A 19,007-nucleotide genomic window follows, 5' to 3' on the forward strand; every position below is an offset into this window, starting at 1 on the left:
CCCACCTTTCTTTAAATCTCAAAAAATAAAAAAAAAATTAAAAAAAAATCATGTTTTATTTTACCAGATTTATGGTCATGATAGAGAATATCACTATTGACAACATAGAGAAGCAAATAGACAAAACTATAGATGTGTATGACGACTCAACATATATAGTTACATGTGAAACAAATTACGCCCATCTTATTCATTGTTTCACATTAATCTTTAAAATCGACCACAACAAATAAAACATATTTTTCTTTTCCTTCTATTGATATTTTAATTGTTCGAGTTTATTCTATTATAAATAGTTAAAATTAAAAAAAATAAAAGAAAGTATATGTCATAACTAATTAAAATATGTTTAAGGTACACGTTTGGTATATAAGAAAAAATCTACAACCCAAAGTAGTTAAACGGTAAAACAAAGGTTTTTCAATCTATTTTATAATAACATATATATTAAATATTTTTTACTCTTATCCAAAAAAAAAAAAAAAGAGTTTGGAAATTACCTTTGAAACAATGGACAAAGGAAAAAGGAGAAAAGTAAAAGATAAAAAAGGAAAATTTTAAGTAGAAATTTATACACAAATTTACCTGTTTAATTCGGCCACATTTTTCTTACCTTTGGACAGTTTTATAAACTAAGTCACTTTCTCGTACCTAATCCGACCAGTTTTGTCTAGAAATACTCAATTATGTCCTTTTATCCATTACTATGACGGTTTGTTTTTTCAACTAAACACAATGAATTTGAGCAAATGATTTAAGCTCTTTATCGAGAGAGATCTCAAAACTAGTTTATTTTTACGTTGCAGTCTGAAAAGGCATCGAGTAGCCGAGAGAATCACAAAAACAAACAAATAAAATACGGCTTCCCAGCCACCCATTAATTTCAATCGACTTTAATTCATGTCGTTGATACGCCAATTCCTTCACATGTCCAAATTAACTCATAAATAAAGTATTAGATCTAGATACTTATTCTGATACTTAAGTAAGTGAATATAGGTAGAAATAGTGTGGAGTCGTGCTAGAGTTGTATTGCACACCTTAATATTAGGTCTCTATTTACTAACGTGTGCATCGATCTTTCACCACAAAAGAAAGAGAAAAACTCTTCCTCTCTCTTCTTATCTTTTGCATATGTTAGATGAAAGTTTCAAATCAGCTAATTTAGGGAATAATTATGGATTTATAATCCTAGAATAGTATCTGTATTGGTACGAGGACTTTTGTGAAAGCCCAAAGTAAAGCCATAAAAACTTATGCTCAAAGTGGACAATATCATACCACTGTGGAGAGTCGGTGTTGTTCTAACAGTATATAGAACGAGTTCAAAACAAAAATTTTATCCTTACAACTTCATATTTCCACGTATTTTGTTGAAAATTTTCTTATTCGTTGTCTTAAGTTCATACCTAGAAAAAGGTAAAATAGACCACTAAATTAAGTTTGTCATGTTTGGCAAGTTTGTGATTTGTTGTATTTGCAATATACTTTAATTTCACATTGAATTGGTATTGAATTTTGAAATATTTAGTTTTGTAAACTAATTATAATCTTATTTAATTACCAATCTCTCAATTTAAAAATGACTAAAATATCCTCACACTACTCTTCTCAAATTTCGCTATGTTTAAACACTAGCAATTGACAACGACCGCTCATTAGCCACTACCACCACCAACCCATTTTAATGGTTGGGTTAATTCATGGTATAGCAAATTTAACAAATTTCAATTTATTATAAATTATAAATATCAATTTCAATAATATAAGCTCAACAAAAATAGTTTCTCTTGACTTACACTAATTTTGAGGCGTGACGTTAAAAAATTATATCCTTTGTTTAAAAGAAATGTTTTTTTTTTTAAATTTATTTATTTATTTTATTTATTTATTAACAGATTGTTACGTTATTTTCTTCCTATTTTTAAATTTGATATGTGTTTTTTAATTTACTATTTATAATAAATATAAATATAGGTAGCATTTTTCAAATTTGTCCCAATTCTTCCAAATCTTACTTACCTGTAATATCTTTTAATTTGTAATGAAATCCATTAAAAAAAAAAACATTACAATAAGTTTGGTGAACACATTTATTATTTGGAGGGGGAGATTACATAAAAATTGATTCATAATTAATAATATAAATAATAAAATTCAATAAATAAATATTAATTAAAAAAATTCAGTATTTACCAATTCATATCTATACTATATATAAAGCGGCAATGGAGAAAAAGTTTCACCTTCAATTTTATGGTTCTCAATTTGTAATTTGTAATTTATTATTGCTCAAGTCGCACCATTTAATAGCATTATTAAACATTAAAAACACGTGCAAAGTGACGAATTAGTTTACATAAATTGAAGAGTTTAAAATCAATTATGATATAATTTTCAAGAAGTGGGGGCTTGACAATGTCCCTCTACACCACCGTCACTTCTTAATTGATTTATCACGTGCCTTTTTCCTTTTCTGGCCGATTTTTCGCACGTGTTCTTCAGACACCACTGCAACCCATCCTATGCCCCAGTCCCGTGGATGTCGGCCAAACATTATCCTTGTTTTTATTTTTATTTTTTTCCTTCAATATATATATATATATATATATATATATATATATATATATATATATATATATATATATATATTCTACTAATTTTCTGGTATTATGAAACCCCTCCAACAACCTTCCTTTCTATTATTCATAATTTATTAAAATTCCAATGATACGGCCAAACTGATCATAAAAGAAATATAAAATCCTTAAAAAGGGAAGAGAGATATTTTATAATATCAAAACAAATGTTCTTTAATTAATTATTATTATTATTTTTTAATTTTCCATGTTGTCGGATGAAATAAAGCAAGTTTTTCACGGCGCGGAAATTAAATAATTCCCACTATATTTTTTTTTATTTTTTTAAATTTTCTTTATTATATTATCTCACCTAGTTTAAGAGCCACGTAACAGCTGACACTTCCTATAAATATGTGGAGTCTTAAAAATCCACAATTGCATCAGAAAATAGATAAGATAAGATAAAGAAAATGAGTTGGCCGGAGCCGGTGGTTTGTGTGCAGTCGCTGGCGGAGAGTGGAATAAGGACGATTCCAGTGAGGTATGTGAAGCCGCCATGTCAGAGGCCAGGTGGGGCCGCCATGGAGAGTGTTGAGGTGCAGAGGAATATTCCGGTGGTGGACATGGCGAAGCTGGAGAGCGCGGCGGCGGTGAGGGAGATGGCGGAAGCTTGCCGGGAATGGGGATTTTTCCATGTAATAAACCATGGGATTAGTGGTGAGGTGATGGAGTGCGTGAAGGAGTCATGGAAACAGTTCTTCGATCAGCCGTTGGATTTGAAGAAACAATATGCCAACTCGCCCATGACTTATGAAGGATACGGCAGCCGTTTGGGTATCGAAAAGGGCGCCATATTGGATTGGAGTGATTACTTTTTCTTGAACTATATGCCCACTTCCCTCAGAAACCCAGCCATGTGGCCTGCCTTCCCTCCCTCCTCCAAGTGCGTCTCAAAATCATACTATTCAAAGTATTGATATGATTAAATTTAACGTAATCTATCGACTTAAATTTTTATTTTGATCGGCATTTAACCGTTTTATGATTTTAAGCTAACGAAGGTCGGGTTGTGGTCGACAGGAAATTGATAGAAGAATATGGGAACGAGGCGGTGAAGCTATGTGGGAAACTAATGAAGAGGTTATCAGTGGGATTGGGGCTTAAAGAAGAGTATTTATTGAATGCATTTGGAGGAGAAGAGGGAATAGGGGCTTGCATGAGAGCCAATATGTATCCCAAATGCCCACAGCCCGACCTGACTTTAGGCCTTTCCCCTCACTCGGACCCTGGCGGCATCACCATTCTCTTACCCGACCACAACGTTCCTGGCCTCCAAGTTCGCAAGGGCGACCATTGGATCACTATCGACCCTATTCCTAATGCTTTGATTGTCAATATCGGTGATCAAATTCAGGTCCGTTCGATCTTTTTCTCTCTTTCGAATTTCAAACAATCTAATATGTTTCAATCTTGCATGGTTGACTGATACGACTATATATGTTTTGTTGATTAGGTGTTGAGCAATGCAATATACAAGAGCGTGAAACATAGGGTGATCGTAAATTCAAACAAGGATCGAGTGTCCTTGGCCTTCTTCTACAACCCTAAAAGTGATTTGATAATTGAACCAGCCAAGGAGCTTGTCAGTGAAGAAAGGCCAGCCCTTTTTCCACGCATGACCTTCGATGAATATAGACTGCACATTAGGAAGAGGGGTATTTGTGGAACTTCACAGCATGAACAATCTCTTGAATCCACTTAATTAATTAGGTTTAAATTTTAATTCAAGTTATTGTTAAAGCTTTTTCTTGGTTTTATATATACCACTTTTGCATTGTCATTGTTGGAATTCATTCCCGTTTATGTTGTGAAAAACCTTATTATCTAATTTCTTTACCTTATTATGCAATTATAATTGTCATCTGAAAAAAAAATATATATATATATATTTACGGTCAAATTATGTATAGGCATAAATAAAAGTTTGAATTCTCCGACATTATTAAAACGCCAATATCGACAAAAATGAAACGAAATATATCATAAATGTAATAAAAAGAAGCACATAAATTTTTTATTTTATAACAAATTATTATTTTTTTTTTTCAGAAAATATGGTTGCTTGCCATATGTTTTTTTTTAATAGATAAATTAAGTATTAAGTTTGGTAGTTGACTTTTCAAATAATTTATTAAGTTTTCAATTTGTATTTAATAAATTCAAATACTTCGTTTGCTTATATACCATAGATCCACTCTTAACCACTCACGAGAGTTGTCATAGCTTAAGTCCACCGTAAGTAGATATTGTTCGCTTTGACTCGTTACATAACGCCGTTAGCGTCACAATTTTAAAACGCATCTGCTATGGAGTGGTTTTTAAGGTTTACACGTCTTTATAAAAAATGTTTCATTCTCCTACCCCACTGATCAAAGTTAGATAAAGTGTAACTACGGAATTTACTTCGTGAGCTCTTAATCTTTTCCCCTACTTTTCGAAGTTGCCCAATTGAGTGATAAACTAGAATTGGAACAGTGAAAGTTACCTTCTTTCCATGGCTCTGTTTCTTAACCATTTTTCCACCCAATAAAGCAGTCTTCTTTGTCACTTTTTTACCAATAACTCATTTTATAATATAAAAGCTAAGTTCAAACTTACCAAATTTGACTCGTGCTCAATAAATGCATTTAAAACATGTGATCATATTTGAATGAATCATCGATTTCAATATTGGTTCAGTGTTGATTATTCGATCTTCAACTCCACAACTGTTGTATATAAAACAAAAAAGTTTTGAAAAGAGTATCACATATATGAATATCAACAATATGTCGAGTATTAAAATCAACACAACCCATTGGATCCATTTGATCGTTAAACCGTTTTCTTTGATTCAAGTTCTATATCAAATCAAAACAACTTTGAATTCATTGTCCTTCAAATGCTCTTAATCTAGCTAGACATTGTAAGGGATTAATGTGTGAATACTTAGTTTTTAATTATTAATATAATAAATAATAAATACAAAATAATTTATTGGATGAAATTTAATTTTTTATTTTTTTAATTCCATCACTACAATTTTCGTAGTATAAACTTTTGACCTAAATGGAGCCTTTTGCTTTTGAAAAAGAAAGAAGAAAAATGAGACTAAATCAGGAAATCACATAGGTAAGTTTGGTGTGTGTGGGGATGCCAAGCCAATACCAAACACAACTTTCTTCTATCATCATTTTAAATATGCCATTTCTTAACTTTATGATAAAAATAATATTGGTCAAACACATATATTACATTTTATTTCTTTGACTTTCAAACTTTGTATTATAAAATTTTAATGTGGGCACAATGGAAAGGGAAAGTACTTTTTATGAGAACCTAACATATTTTTGTGGAAATGTGTGACATGCTATTAAGCCTTAGTTTTTTAATGCCTCCTCCTACTTTTTGTGGTTTGATTAAAGTAGAGGTGGGCTGAGAAAGCAACAAACAAGCCTGACCATTGCGGGCTTGACACAATTGGGCCGAACTAGATTGCCCAACTCTTATTATTTCATACGAGATTAGTGGAGTGGGCTTGATAAAATTGGGCCATGCAAGGCATATAAGCCCAACTCTTATTACAACACATGGACTCAAAATGGTCGGCCCCATTACGGTCTTAATGGAAATGGGCCCAGCATGCCGAATCTAGCCCGTATATTATCTCAAATGGACAATATGGGCCTGTTTACGGAATTTTGGACCATTAGAAAATCTGGGCTTCGTGAAGTTGGGTCACACCATTTATAAGCCCAATTGTTATAGTATCATGTGGGCTCAATGAGGTGGCCTCGTCACTGTTGCAGGCCATCTAGAAACCCAACTTTCACAATGTACTAGTTATTTTATTCATTTATTGTTGTTATTTATTGTTATTATTGCATTTATTGATCTAGAATTCTAGTCTATTGTCGTGAAGCCCTTTCTTTAATATGAAACATATAGAAAATCTGCTAACAAATGAAATATGTCATTTTAATAACCTTTAAAAACCGACCACTTTTTATCGATAAGATAGGTGGGTGATGAGCTGTAGCTGGGGAAGGGCAATGTCCTGAAGCTGCTGCTGCTGCTGGCGGTGGTGGAGCCAAGATAACTTCTGAACAGCTCGCTGAAATCAGCCGGTAGTTTTGATGGTTTCTTCTTCTAAGATAAAAATAGGGTAAAGTTTGTGTGACAATTTGAAATACAAGGAGAAGAGTGGATCATGAAGTTCCAATACTCTTGAGGACATGTTGAGAAAGTCGTCCTAAAGTAAACAATATATATACCAGCATAATTAAATAAGGAGATACAGTTGAGATAGGTCAACTTCAGGATCCAAAACACCTATGAGAGATGATCATATAAACTACAAATTCATACATACATATAGAAGTATTGTTACTATGCTTCATCAGTCACTTAAATTCCGGGCATTCGCACTTTTTGGCCCTTCGTCTGCATTTTAGTTTCTACTGCCTGCCCTTCTTCATGCTGCAAGATGGACATTTATATTGTTTGATACTATCAGCCTTAGCAGGTGTTATCTTTACGCACTTTCCGTGGTACCACCTTTCGCAGATGTCGCACCCAATCCAGAACTCGTCTGCACTGTAATTTTCACCACAGCTACCGCAGAGGGTTTCGCTATGTTCATCGACATCCTCCTCGTAACTCTGTTCTGCAAGTTTAGGATTGCTTTTCACTTGCCCATCATTGGATCTCTATAATAGAGAGCTATCAAGTTAATAGCTACTCAGAAGTTTTAAACAATTTGTTAACTACAAATGCTTTAAGAAGACATGATAGTGATATATCACAAATATAAGGTGAAGGATTTGAAGCTAAATCTTTAATAGACATGATAGTAATGTATCAACTGTCAAGTTAAGCTTCTGATGTGTGTGATCAGAAGTTCTTTTTCCCCAAAATTTGGTTAGACAATTGTATGAAAATTGACACTAGACAAGGACAACATCCTTCAATCCCTCCCGAGAATTCATTGCATCGAACCACAGGAGAGGATTGTACACAGAAAATTCAATTGTGAAATATTGAAAAAACATGATCAACTAAATAAACCTTCGCGCTTCCTTGTGTTCTGCTTCCACTATCTACACTAGGCTTCTCTTTGACAGGCTTCCGTTCTGTCACAACTTCAAAGACAGTGGGAAGATCGTTCATCAAGCTAAACAAACGCTTTCTGTCATTATATAATTAGTGAGACGGAAAAAGTTAGTGGACGGTTCCACAGCAAAATAACATCATTATGTAATCACGTCAAATAAACAGTTAAGAAAAGTCGTTCTTCAACCTCCTAAAAGCAAAATTATTCAGACAGTAACATTGTTCTTGAAGGTAAATCAGTCATAATAAGCTGGGAAACGAAAGAAAGTAGTGTAATTGCCGTAGAATCCTTTAGTTTAAGTAGTCTGGTTATAGACCTATCACCCATATGCCGCAGAGAGTATTTGCAAATAGTAAAAAAAAAAAAAAAAAAAAACATTTGAGATAGTAAATTTGTACAGCAACTAGAGATAGAAATTTTTTGCCTGCAAGCAAGAAAATCAAAAGTGTAATTGTTCACCTTTCGTTTCGGTTAAGCCTTGCTCCAAGATAGAAAGCCACAGAAAGCAACCAGGAATCACTATGTACAGCAACTAGAGATAACCAATCTTTTCTGTTCATGCCATCCCTAGCAAAATTAATTCCAAGTGCAGGCTCAGGAAGCTCCGGTGGAACCTCTTCTACTGGAAGAACCACTTCCCATGTTTCATTGGGATGTCCATAAAGGCACAAATTTTCCTTATCTGAAAAGGTAGAAATCAAAGGAAAAACATATGAGAAGCATCATAAAATGATAGTAAATCCCTGCTCTCAGAGAAGAAATTAAATTAATAGAAAACCAATCAACACATTACGGTATGCAACAGTTACTGGTTAATTGAGATACCGTAAGTGTACGAAGAAACAATTCCAGGATCTGGAAGCAAGGATCAAGATCACAAAAAATAAATTTCGAATTCAAGGAACAAGCGTCCAATCTGAAGTAGTTGCCAACACTAAGTCATTAAACGAAATTAGAAAATAATATCTCAACTCATCATGCATCAATGGCTCGTTAAATTCACCAGCAGCAAGAAAATCCACATTCGACGAAACAGTAAGCATCGTACAAAAATCATATACAAACAAACTCCGCATAATTTACAATTACGAATCACCTGGATCACAGAGGCCGTAGAATTCATCCACATCTGACAACAAGAAGAAAAAGAAAAGGAAAATCAGTGATCTCCGAGGGAAAAAGAGTAAAACAAAGAAGAGAAAATTGAGAGGGAGACAAGACCGTGAGCGAGGGCTCGAACAAGAGCGGCGCGGCGACCGCTATAGTCTTTGAAAATTTCCTCGACGGTTTTGGGAGTGGTGGAGGCCATTTCCATGGCGGAATGGAGATCTGAGAGCAGAAAGTGAAATCGGAAGTCACATGAAGAAATGGAAATTGGGAGAGAGATTGGGAATGAATGGAGGAAGGACTAATGCATGAGTTTGGGAAAGAAGAGCGCGGGACATAGAAGAATCGGAGGTTGGAACGTAAATTGACGCTAACGAAAATTACTATTGCCACTCCAANTTTTTTTTTTTTTTTTTTTTTTTTTTTTTTTTTTTTTTTTTTAGCTTAACAAATATTGTATTTTTTGGGGTTAAAATTTATTAGTCATTTTTTCGTTTGATAGATCAGTAATTTTAAAATTTATTACATAATTAAATGTTTCAAGGTAAAAGTGTATAAATATAACAAATAATATACGTTTTATACAAACTTTATTTATTTATTATTTGGGATCGTCTGTTTTTCCTTTCCCCCTTTATTTTCGCATTTTCCTTGAATTTGCGGCGGCTTCATATTCATCCAAAACTGCGGAAATATCCCAGCATAACGAAAGTAGGATTTTAGAACGTGGGTCTAAAGCTTGTATGAGCCCGCCCTTAACGATAACAGTCAATGTCCACCGCTAATAGATATTATCTACTCTAGCCCATTACATATCGACAGTTTCATGATTTTAAAATGTGTCTACTATGAAGAGGGTCTAACCCTACTCCGACCACTGGCTCGCACCATTTGTAATTGCTCAAGCCTACTGCTACCAAATATTGTCCGTTAAATAAGTCATCAACCTTACCATTGGGAGAGGATTCCCCTCTTCAACCAAACATGGAATCTCACAAGAAAATTATAGACCAAAACTTAACATGAATGATCACTATAGTTACCCAAGAATGAACTTCCAATTGATTTTAATTTTCTAGGCACCTAGAGTGTATGGCCAAGTATCAAGACCCAACTTCAACTAGAAAGATTTAGGTTAAATTACTTATTTGGTCACATCCATTTAATCTTTAAATTTTCAGAAAATATATAATAATTTTGTATCTAATAAAACCTCAAAATTGAAATTTGGTATATAATAGGTAATTAAAATTCAGAATTCTCAAAATTTTATTTATTTATTAGATATAAATTTTAATTTTATGTGCAACAAAAATAAAATAAAAAACCTAAATATTTAATTTTATGTGTAATAGGTAAATATTTAAAAAATATCTACCAATAAAAGATGGAGAATGAGATAGAGCCAAGTTATACAGATGTTTTAAATTAAATATAAGAAGGAAAACAAAAGCAGTCCAATAGAAGACAAGAATCAGAACAAATGATGCAGCTTCTCCCACGTCATGAATGCCTACATCTACTAAATGACAAGGAAGCGATGTGCGTTAGTGGGTGGGTGGGTGGGTGGGGGGGCCTTATAGGAGACATGTAAGTATATTACAGTTTTCCAGCTACACCACACCACCCACCACCACCAGACATGACAATTGCAATAGTGAAGAAATGGAACAGTCATTCAATTTCAAGCTCCTAAACCACCGTCATTCATTTATTAAACCCAACAAAGCATGAATTTACTTCTCTTCTTAGATTACCTATAGCAAGGAAACGAAATAATATATACGACGAGTAGTAGTAGAATGAGTTAGTTACCATCTTTCATGAAGATGTTAATAACTCATGGATGCCCATTCTTTGCTCTGAAGTCAGTTCCACCGGGAACTTCACGTTGAACTTGATTCTCAAATTCCCATGCCCCGAAGCTTCCTTGGGAATTGGCATTCCTTCTCCGATCACGACTTCTTCATAAGTCGGCCCAACGATTGAATCGATTGGAATCGTTAGATTCCGTCCATCAAGAGTTGTTAGATGCACAGTGTACCCTGTTAGAGCTTCAACCAGAGAGATATCTTGGGTGATAATAAGATCGTTGCCATCCCTTTTGAAAACTCTATGAGGTATCTCATCAAGGGTAAGAACAAGGTCCGAGGGTACAACTCTTGGTTGCTGATCTCCTAATTCTGGAAAGGTAAGTTTAGTTCCCTTCTTCCATCCAGGCTTGATGTCTACTGTCAAGATTTTCTCCACTGTAGTAGGTCTCCTGTACATAATAGCATCGTAAGGTTATAAAAAACACACAAATTTATAACTACGAACATTGAAACCTCCTCCCCAAAATTGATACAAAGAGAGTTGACCAAGTTCACACCAATAGGTCTCAAGACAAGAATATATGAGCCCACGAGGAATTTCAGACTTTTCCCAATCCCAAATGGTTCTTTCTTTTTTCACATTTCAAAATGTCCAAAGAACAATGGGGGCTTAAGCCAGTAGGCCATGTAGATTTCAGAGAGAAGCCAGGTTTAAATTGAGGAATAGAGGCTAGCTTGCTTTCTGACCTCCAAGGAGAAAGCAAAGAATGTTGTTTGTGCTTAACCAAAATTCCATGAAAATTATGAACTGCGGGGCAAAATTATAGTGAAAATGAAGATTATCTTGAATCTCTACTTCAGCTTTGCAAATGATAGAGCACTGGGAGAGACAGGTTAGCATATGTTGGATACTACCTGGGGTTGTTTTTACTCCCATCAGAAGCTCCCACGTGAATTTTTTTTAACTTTCTCGGAGATCTCTCCAAACCCATTTGCACAAGATAGATAGGACAAAAATTTCAGATGCTCTTGGAAATATCAAAGAGGAAATGTTTGCAAGGAAAGATAAAACATTAGAAGAGACTTCAATTTTCATTTTAGGCAAGTAATTCTGTTTTTATCCAATGAACAGAAGGAAGTTATGCATGCAAAGTTCTCATATAGATTAACAAGGATAGAAGCCTAATCACGAGAAAACAGATATAGCATCACAAAAAGTCGATCAACACTTCAGAAAAATATCAAATTCAGGAATTGGGTTTAATTAGATTACAAATAAATGAGAGATCCTGAAAGTCTAACTGAATAAATCTGTAGAGACTAACCCCATAGTATCCAAGGCATCCTTAGCAATCTTCATCTTCTTCACACAGCCCATGAAGAGATCTTCTAAACTACACAGCAGAATTTTCTCTATTGCAGCACCCTTCCTCATATAACTAGAGGCCCCACCAGCCCCATGTCTTAGGGAAGCAGATATATTATCACCAAACAAACCCCTTGGAAATCCATAAGCAGCAGCACGAGGGTCACTCATGTGGCTCATCCCTTCGAAGGGGCTCGGAAAACCGAACAATTCCGAAAATAAATCATTGGCACTTCTCGAGTTACGGCAAAACTTAGTCGACGAACCATGGCTAGTATAGCTACTGCAAGAACCATTTGGCAATGGCGTTTGCGCCTTCAAATACTCCTCTCCTAACTGATCATACACAACTCGTCTTTGAGGATCACTCAAAACCTAAGTAGAAACAGAAAGATTAAACGATTCGATTATGCATCTACGCACAGGCTAACATTAAATGGGATCGTGGAATAAAATTCAGATCAACGCGAAATTTCTATAAAAAAATTCGAGTGGATTGTTACACTACATATCAGAAGAATCGCGTATCTTACATCATAAGCCTCCGAAATGTTCTTGAATTTGGCTTCGGCGTCCCTTTTGTTGTTAGGGTTCTTATCTGGATGCCATTTCATGGCGAGCATTCTGTACGCTTTCTTCAAGTCATCGTCGTTGGCATTGCGATCCACCTGAAGAATTTTGTAGTAATTAACGCCCATCGTTCCGTCGTCTAGCCAGGAGTTGCAAAGACCTTGAACACAAATTGGACTGTTTACACTTATATAGTGAGTAAAATATATAAGATAGTCCAATTTTTTTTGTAGTTTTAAATTATGACGCTATAATTTGAAAGATTCAATTTTATTCTCCAATTATAGAATTTGATAAAATAAAAATGTCACTATTATTAATATAAAAAAATAAATAACAACTCAATTAAGAGCTTAAATAAATTATTTAAAAAAGAAAAAATATCAATAAATTGGAATAAAAGGGTGAATATTAATTAAGTTGTTTTAAGAAAGGAAGAGTAAGAAGCAGGCGTTCAAGGCGAGCCATGGCGGCAAAATGGAGGTCTGCGCGCCGAGGTCTCTGCAAGTTTGGCGATCTTTGATGGACTGGCTCTCTTTCATTTCTCCTATAATTGTTCAGATCGTGCATGGTGCTCCTTGTTTGGCTTAGGTTTTGTCCTGCGTTGGTGTTAGATTCCCTCTTCTTGCCTCATCTGCGCCCTCTTTCAAGCCCTTGCCCGATGCTGAGCTTCCTCTTCATCAGTTTTCAGCAAAGAAAGTTAGCTCTCTCAGTGTTGTGGATGATCGTGGAAGTCAAGGTCTCCCTTGGGAAAAGATTACGGTAACGTGCGTCGTGTCTTCTTCTTTCCTTTTATAATTTTGAAGAAATTTTGAGGCTAAATTGATGATTGTGGACATTGTAGAAGTACGATGATGAGGCAATCTTTGTCGTCGAATTCTTAGATGATAGAGCGTCGGTATCGGTATGTGGTTTCCTAGTTTAGATGTTATTTTGAAATGAATTCTAAATTCCGTTGGTTATGGACCTCCACCGTATTTCTTTTAGCTATCACTGTTATCTATATTCGGAGACCTGTTGTTAATAAGGTTGAGATCAAACCAAGGTTAGGTTTATGCATTTGCCATGCTAGTGTTTTAAATACTTCAATTGCTCATTCAGGTGGTTCTTAATTTGGATGAAACCAGGGTTTGTGCATATGAAACATCCAGTTTGCCAGCCGTTTCTGGCATTCAAGCAACAGAAGCTGGATTTAATTGGTCCGAGCTGGAATGTGTATCCTCGGACAAGGTACCTCTGGATTTCTCTTTCTAGCTTACAGTCTTTTGAAACTTTCCTTGAAATTTATATTATTCATCGATTAATGTTGGAAGCTCTGTTGACGGAATGTGAAGGAAAACCAAAGATCAGTTATGTGACCCTATTCGAACGTCCTGGATTGCACGAGTTCTTGAGCCAGGCTATTGATTTTCCGAACGTATATTACTAACTGCTGGTCTTGAAGGTTTGACATTGATTAATCAGTCGATTTTGTGACTTTCCTCTTGTTATTCCATTGTCATATGTGGTCTTTTACGGATGTACAGGATATGCTAGACCGCTGGTGGCAGAATTACCGGATGGAAGATTTAGCCTTCCGACTTATCGGCCATCAACAGTTAGCATGTAAGTATTTCTTCTAATTAGCAGGAATAATATTTTTAGCGTAAAATAATTTACCTATATTGAGTTCAGTGTCTGAGATTTCTCTTTGCCTGGAGTACAACTCAATTAAGGAAATATTTCCCTTGATGACAGATTTTGTGTAAAGGTTTTGTCCATGATTTTGGCTTTTACTTATCAGAAGATGATGTTGAATTGAAGACTTCATTTTAGATTCTAAATTTGTTGATTCTTGGCAGCATCTTTTCATCCGTTCCCTTCAATGCCATACTTCGATTCTAAGTTTCTACTTCTGTTCTGGCTGTTAAATATAGAGCTGGGATATGGAAATGAAGATAATCAATTCAGAATTTTTNAAAAGGTGTCTTTAAATTGCGGAGAATACAGAGAACATGTAGAAAACCTATCATTTATGCAAAGAAATCTCTTACAAATTGTTACTATTGACAACGACCCTTTTAGCTTCTTGCTGCTACCATTGAATGGAATCCCATGCCTTCCATTATCTCCAGCATAGCCTTCTGATAATCAGGTAGAAACTTCTCTTCTAATAATGGTTTTTTCAAACGGAATTACGGATGCTCCATTCTATTAGATACACTTATCCTTTGCTCTGTTCAGTGCCTTCTTCACCTTTTAGAGGTCTTCCTGTTGGTAACCCTTCAACACTTCCTCCCTCTCTTCAAACACCTGGCCCTGGGAAAAGACGTCAAACCCATTCTGTATGAAAATTTTCACATGCCTGAATGGTTTCAGATTCATGGATATCCTTTAGCACAAGATTTACGAGACTGATAGTAGCTAGCATGTCCGAGTGGATCATGCTATGAAGTCAGTCTGCACATTCTTTCCACTTAGAGCTTTAGTAGATGAAGTAAGAAGAAATTCATGAGATGTGTCCACATTGTATGTTATTTCCATCTTAGGTTGAAATAATGTCCTTCGCAAATTGAATACCATATTCCTGTTTACTTAGTTTATTTTAGTATATACTCCCAACACGAAATTACAAGTCCTGTTATCTGGGCAAACAAATGGTCATTGCATGAACTCCAGTGGGCTGATTCGTGGAAAGGAAAAGGCCCATAAAAGGTTCTAACGGAGGAAAATAAGGGCCTGTTTGTTTGGCATCTTTTTGAACAGAACAGAAGTGACAGCGATGACACATTTTGAGTAGCAACAGAGAAGTTGCCATTTGGCATTGGATAAGTTGAGACTTGAGACTGTAAGGAGGGAAGCGATGGCGGTACAGCTCACCCATCTTTACGGTACACCCATAAGGCAACGACCAACGCCGCCGCTCACCGGGCGGAGGACTGCCATATCTCAGGTGAGAGCCGTCGCCGAAAATGCTCAGGAGCTCCTGAAGTCTGGCGAGGTTCAGGCAATTAGGCCAAAGGAAGCAGTGACGGCCATAGATTCGGAGGGGTTTAGACTTTTGGACATAAGACCGGCATGGGAGTGGGAGAAAGCTAGAGTGAGAGGGTCAGTGCATGTGCCGCTGTTTGTGAAGGACGAGGATAATGGTCCTATTGGTCTTTTGAAGAAATGGGTGCATTTTGGCTACATTGGACTTTGGACTGGCCAATACCTGACGACCTTGAATCCTGATTTTATTCGTGAAGTGGAGGCGGCTGTTCCTGATAAGAACGCCAAGCTCCTTGTGGCTTGTGGCGAAGGGCTAAGGTGAGATTTTTAGTTTTTGCAATTCAATCCACTCTTAGTGGCTGATTTCTTGTGGCTGCAGGCTGCCAACGTTTCTTCGGCTAATTCCTTAGAACTTCAGTTTTGGAAGAAACGACCACTAAGGATTGGTAATTTGGTGCCATTAGATACAGAGAAAAACTAGGAAATTGTTATTTGATCAATATATTTATTTCTTACTTTTTAGCTCCTACATAGTCAATAGTGGTGGTCACATTAAATAATTTCTTTTTTCGTTTTAAGATAACCCTCAGTGTAAAAATACTTTTTGCTTTTAGTGAATTTGCAGAATAAGGTACACTTTAGACTTACATCTTTGGCATAAAGAAAAGTTACTTTCTAAAATATAAAGTTGAACAAGAATTTTGGATAAAACGCCATTTTGTCTTTGGCTTCTTATCATACAAGCTTTAATGTGTATTTTTAGTATATGAACTTCATAAGAATCTAAGTTGTTTGAAGTTTAAATTTTTGTTTAATTGTTCTTAAACTTCTAATTTTGTATATTTCAACTTCTTTTTAAGTATTCAATTGAACAGTAGTTGAAGCGATAGAATATCTACATACATGTTTGGATGTTTATGTATCAAACTTATAATTTAACCTAAGATCTCTGTAATACCGTAATGCAGGGATTGGAAAGTATCATGTCTATATAGCCCTTCCTGCCCACTGCACGTTTTCACAGAGTATAAACATAATATGTAAATATTTAACCTTACGGTGAATTCTTGTCTTCTTGGTCAGGTCTTTGGTCGCAGTGGTGAAGTTATACAAAGAAGGATACAAGAACTTGGGGTGGCTGGCTGGAGGCTTCAATCGTGCCAATGAGAGCGACTTCCCGGCCGTCGAAGGGCCGGAGAAACTACAATACGCAACAATCGGAGGAGTTTCTTACTACTTCCTCCAATTGCTTATCCTCTTGCAAGCGGTGGGTAAGAACAGCTGAGACCATCCATATTCGCTTCTAATTCCTTTTGGGTTTTTTCCCCTACTTTTTTTTTTGTATAATTTCTCAATTACATTGTTCTGAATCGAAGCTAAATAGCTTGAAGCAAGTTGAAGGAATGCATGTAGGGACTGTTGTTATAATCTTGAGAAATCCAATACATTCAAAGGTGTAAAAAATCCATCAGAAATGAAACACAGAGGATTGTTGAAGTAACATTATAATTGAAGATGTTCTAGAAGGAGTAAAGAGGGGATTTGAAAGCAATTCAATCCAAACAGGAAATCGAAGTCCTTATAGCTATTAGACGTAAATTGCTAGAAACTATAAGTTCCCAGATCCAACACACGCAGAATCCCCGGAGAAGATAACCTACTCCGATCTACTGGCGAACCTTTCAACCTTGTCGTTCAAGTTCAGTCCGACCATTGCCTCGCCGAGCCCACAGCTCACTTCCGCCAGCACCTCTGGATCGTTGTAGTGAGTAACGGCCTGGACAATCGCTCTGGCTCGTTTTGCTGGGTCGCCGCTCTTGAACACGCCGGACCCGACGAACACGCCGTCACAACCGAGCTGCATCATCAGCGCTGCATCGGCCGGCGTCGCTACACCACCAGCGGCAAATTGAACTACCGGGAGCCTCCCAAGCTGCTTCGTCTGCAGCACCAAATCGTACGGCGCAGCAAGCTTCTTGGCGAACGTGAAGACCTCATCGTCATCCATGTTCCTCAGCAGCCTGATATCCCCCATCACGGACCGCACGTGGCGCACCGCCTCAATGATATTGCCGGTGCCGGCCTCGCCCTTGGTTCTGATCATCGCCGCACCTTCGCGAATGCGCCGCAGCGCCTCGCCAAGGTTACGGCAGCCGCAGACGAAGGGAATGCGGAAATTGTGCTTGTTGATGTGGTTTTCTTCATCGGCGAGAGTAAGCACCTCGCTCTCATCCACATAGTCGATACCTATGGCCTCCAGAATTTGTGCTTCAACGAAATGACCGATTCGAGCCTTCGCCATGACCGGAATCGTGACGGCTTGTTTGATTTCCTTAATGAGTTGAGGGTCGCTCATTCTGGCGACGCCGCCTTGGGCTCGGATGTCAGCGGGGACTCGTTCAAGGGCCATGACAGCGCAGGCTCCCGCCTCTTCAGCAACGCGAGCCTGCTCGGCGTTGACGACGTCCATAATGACGCCGCCGCGGAGCATTTGAGCCAATCCGACTTTCACGGAGAAGGGGGATTGCTTTGTCTCGGTGAGAGCTCCGTTCCCGTACACAGCTACAACTCCAGATCCTGCCATTTTCGCCGGGAAATGAAAGTACAGGGAAACACTGAAGACCGGAATTAGGAAAATCCGCAGTAAGGCGGCGTATAAGAAAGCGAGAAAGAAATGTGAGGATTCAGGAAATGACGAGAAACTGAGGCAGGGAAAGCTGCTTTAAGTAATGGTTGTTCTGGAATGATCTTATCGAGATGCGTAGACCATACGTCGAGCCTACGCGCGTGGAATATATGGAAATGGGGTCCACAGAGTCGTCGATATTTGAAAAAAAAGTATTCGAATCCAACGGTTGTATACAAGAGATCGGGAGCTTTAGAGTGTAGGTGGCTTCCATGTTTATCAGCTGTAATTGAAGCCACGGATTTTGATGCATGAAGCCCTCGGTTTTCGCACTCTGAAGGTCCATACGTGGGAACCGATTGTTCGCTNACATCCAAATCTTTCCTTTCTTCTTTCCATTTTTTCTTTAACTACATAAATTCGATAATTTTATATCGAAAATATCTATAAAAGTAATTCCCGCTCAATGAATCATCCTTGAGAAAAGAAAAAAATCTATTTTTTCATCCAATTATAATAGGGTGTTTTGAACAAGTTTTCTTGTTGAAAAATAAAATGCCTATTTGAAAAATACTTTGCTTCACGGGCGAATCTAAACGTGTCTCTAAAACCCTATTGAAGTATCGGTATAATTAAATTGATCGGTAGCTCACATAGAATGTATACGAATTATTTGAGGACCACAATTTTCATACATACTTCTAACTAGTAGTGTTTTGGTTGTTAGAGCCAAAAAGGAATTACAACACATTTTTCATGCTTACTGGTTTTCTTTATTTCGCCTTTATTCTCATTCTTTAGCTTCTTCCTCCCTTTTGTT

General features: G+C 36.7%; 5 protein-coding genes across 10 annotated transcripts; 2 read left to right on the forward strand and 3 right to left on the reverse strand.

Annotated features, from left to right (window-relative positions):
* Positions 1-3,052: 3,052 nt before the first annotated feature.
* On the forward strand, positions 3,053-4,344 carry LOC111791559 (probable 2-oxoglutarate-dependent dioxygenase At5g05600). The gene is made up of 3 exons (XM_023672946.1): positions 3,053-3,525; positions 3,663-3,996; positions 4,096-4,344. The coding sequence occupies exons 1-3, from the start codon at positions 3,053-3,055 to the stop codon at positions 4,342-4,344; spliced, it is 1,056 nt and encodes a 351-aa protein (XP_023528714.1).
* A 2,481-nt stretch (positions 4,345-6,825) lies between these two features.
* Positions 6,826-9,211, reverse strand: LOC111791509 (PHD finger protein ALFIN-LIKE 1-like). Its single transcript, XM_023672886.1, has 5 exons — positions 8,956-9,211; positions 8,831-8,863; positions 8,194-8,416; positions 7,689-7,809; positions 6,826-7,330 (listed from the first exon to the last, which is right to left on the reverse strand). The coding sequence occupies exons 1-5, from the start codon at positions 9,047-9,049 to the stop codon at positions 7,079-7,081; spliced, it is 723 nt and encodes a 240-aa protein (XP_023528654.1). The 5' UTR covers positions 9,050-9,211; the 3' UTR covers positions 6,826-7,078.
* A 1,319-nt stretch (positions 9,212-10,530) lies between these two features.
* On the reverse strand, positions 10,531-12,773 carry LOC111791508 (dnaJ homolog subfamily B member 13-like). Its single transcript, XM_023672885.1, has 3 exons — positions 12,555-12,773; positions 11,981-12,396; positions 10,531-11,104 (listed from the first exon to the last, which is right to left on the reverse strand). The coding sequence occupies exons 1-3, from the start codon at positions 12,717-12,719 to the stop codon at positions 10,663-10,665; spliced, it is 1,023 nt and encodes a 340-aa protein (XP_023528653.1). The 5' UTR covers positions 12,720-12,773; the 3' UTR covers positions 10,531-10,662.
* A 258-nt stretch (positions 12,774-13,031) lies between these two features.
* On the forward strand, positions 13,032-16,986 carry LOC111790759 (rhodanese-like domain-containing protein 10). Of its 6 annotated transcripts, none has more exons than XM_023671798.1 (7): positions 13,032-13,358; positions 13,436-13,495; positions 13,693-13,821; positions 13,926-14,035; positions 14,118-14,196; positions 15,337-15,879; positions 16,645-16,986. In XM_023671798.1, exons 6-7 carry the CDS (start codon positions 15,434-15,436, stop codon positions 16,844-16,846), a joined length of 648 nt encoding a protein of 215 aa, XP_023527566.1. In that variant the 5' UTR covers positions 13,032-13,358; positions 13,436-13,495; positions 13,693-13,821; positions 13,926-14,035; positions 14,118-14,196; positions 15,337-15,433; the 3' UTR covers positions 16,847-16,986. The 6 variants fall into 6 exon arrangements, with proteins under 6 accessions (XP_023527566.1, XP_023527567.1, XP_023527563.1 ...); XM_023671799.1 differs by having other exon boundaries at positions 13,439-13,495; XM_023671795.1 differs by having other exon boundaries at positions 13,032-13,353; positions 13,905-14,035.
* LOC111790758 (probable pyridoxal 5'-phosphate synthase subunit PDX1) lies at positions 16,981-18,518 on the reverse strand. Its single transcript, XM_023671792.1, has one exon. It carries the CDS (start codon positions 18,143-18,145, stop codon positions 17,219-17,221), a length of 927 nt encoding a protein of 308 aa, XP_023527560.1. The 5' UTR covers positions 18,146-18,518; the 3' UTR covers positions 16,981-17,218.
* Positions 18,519-19,007: the final 489 nt, after the last annotated feature.

The sequence above is a fragment of the Cucurbita pepo genome, chromosome LG03 (assembly GCF_002806865.2).
Source record: "Cucurbita pepo subsp. pepo cultivar mu-cu-16 chromosome LG03, ASM280686v2, whole genome shotgun sequence".
NCBI lineage: Eukaryota > Viridiplantae > Streptophyta > Magnoliopsida > Cucurbitales > Cucurbitaceae > Cucurbita > Cucurbita pepo.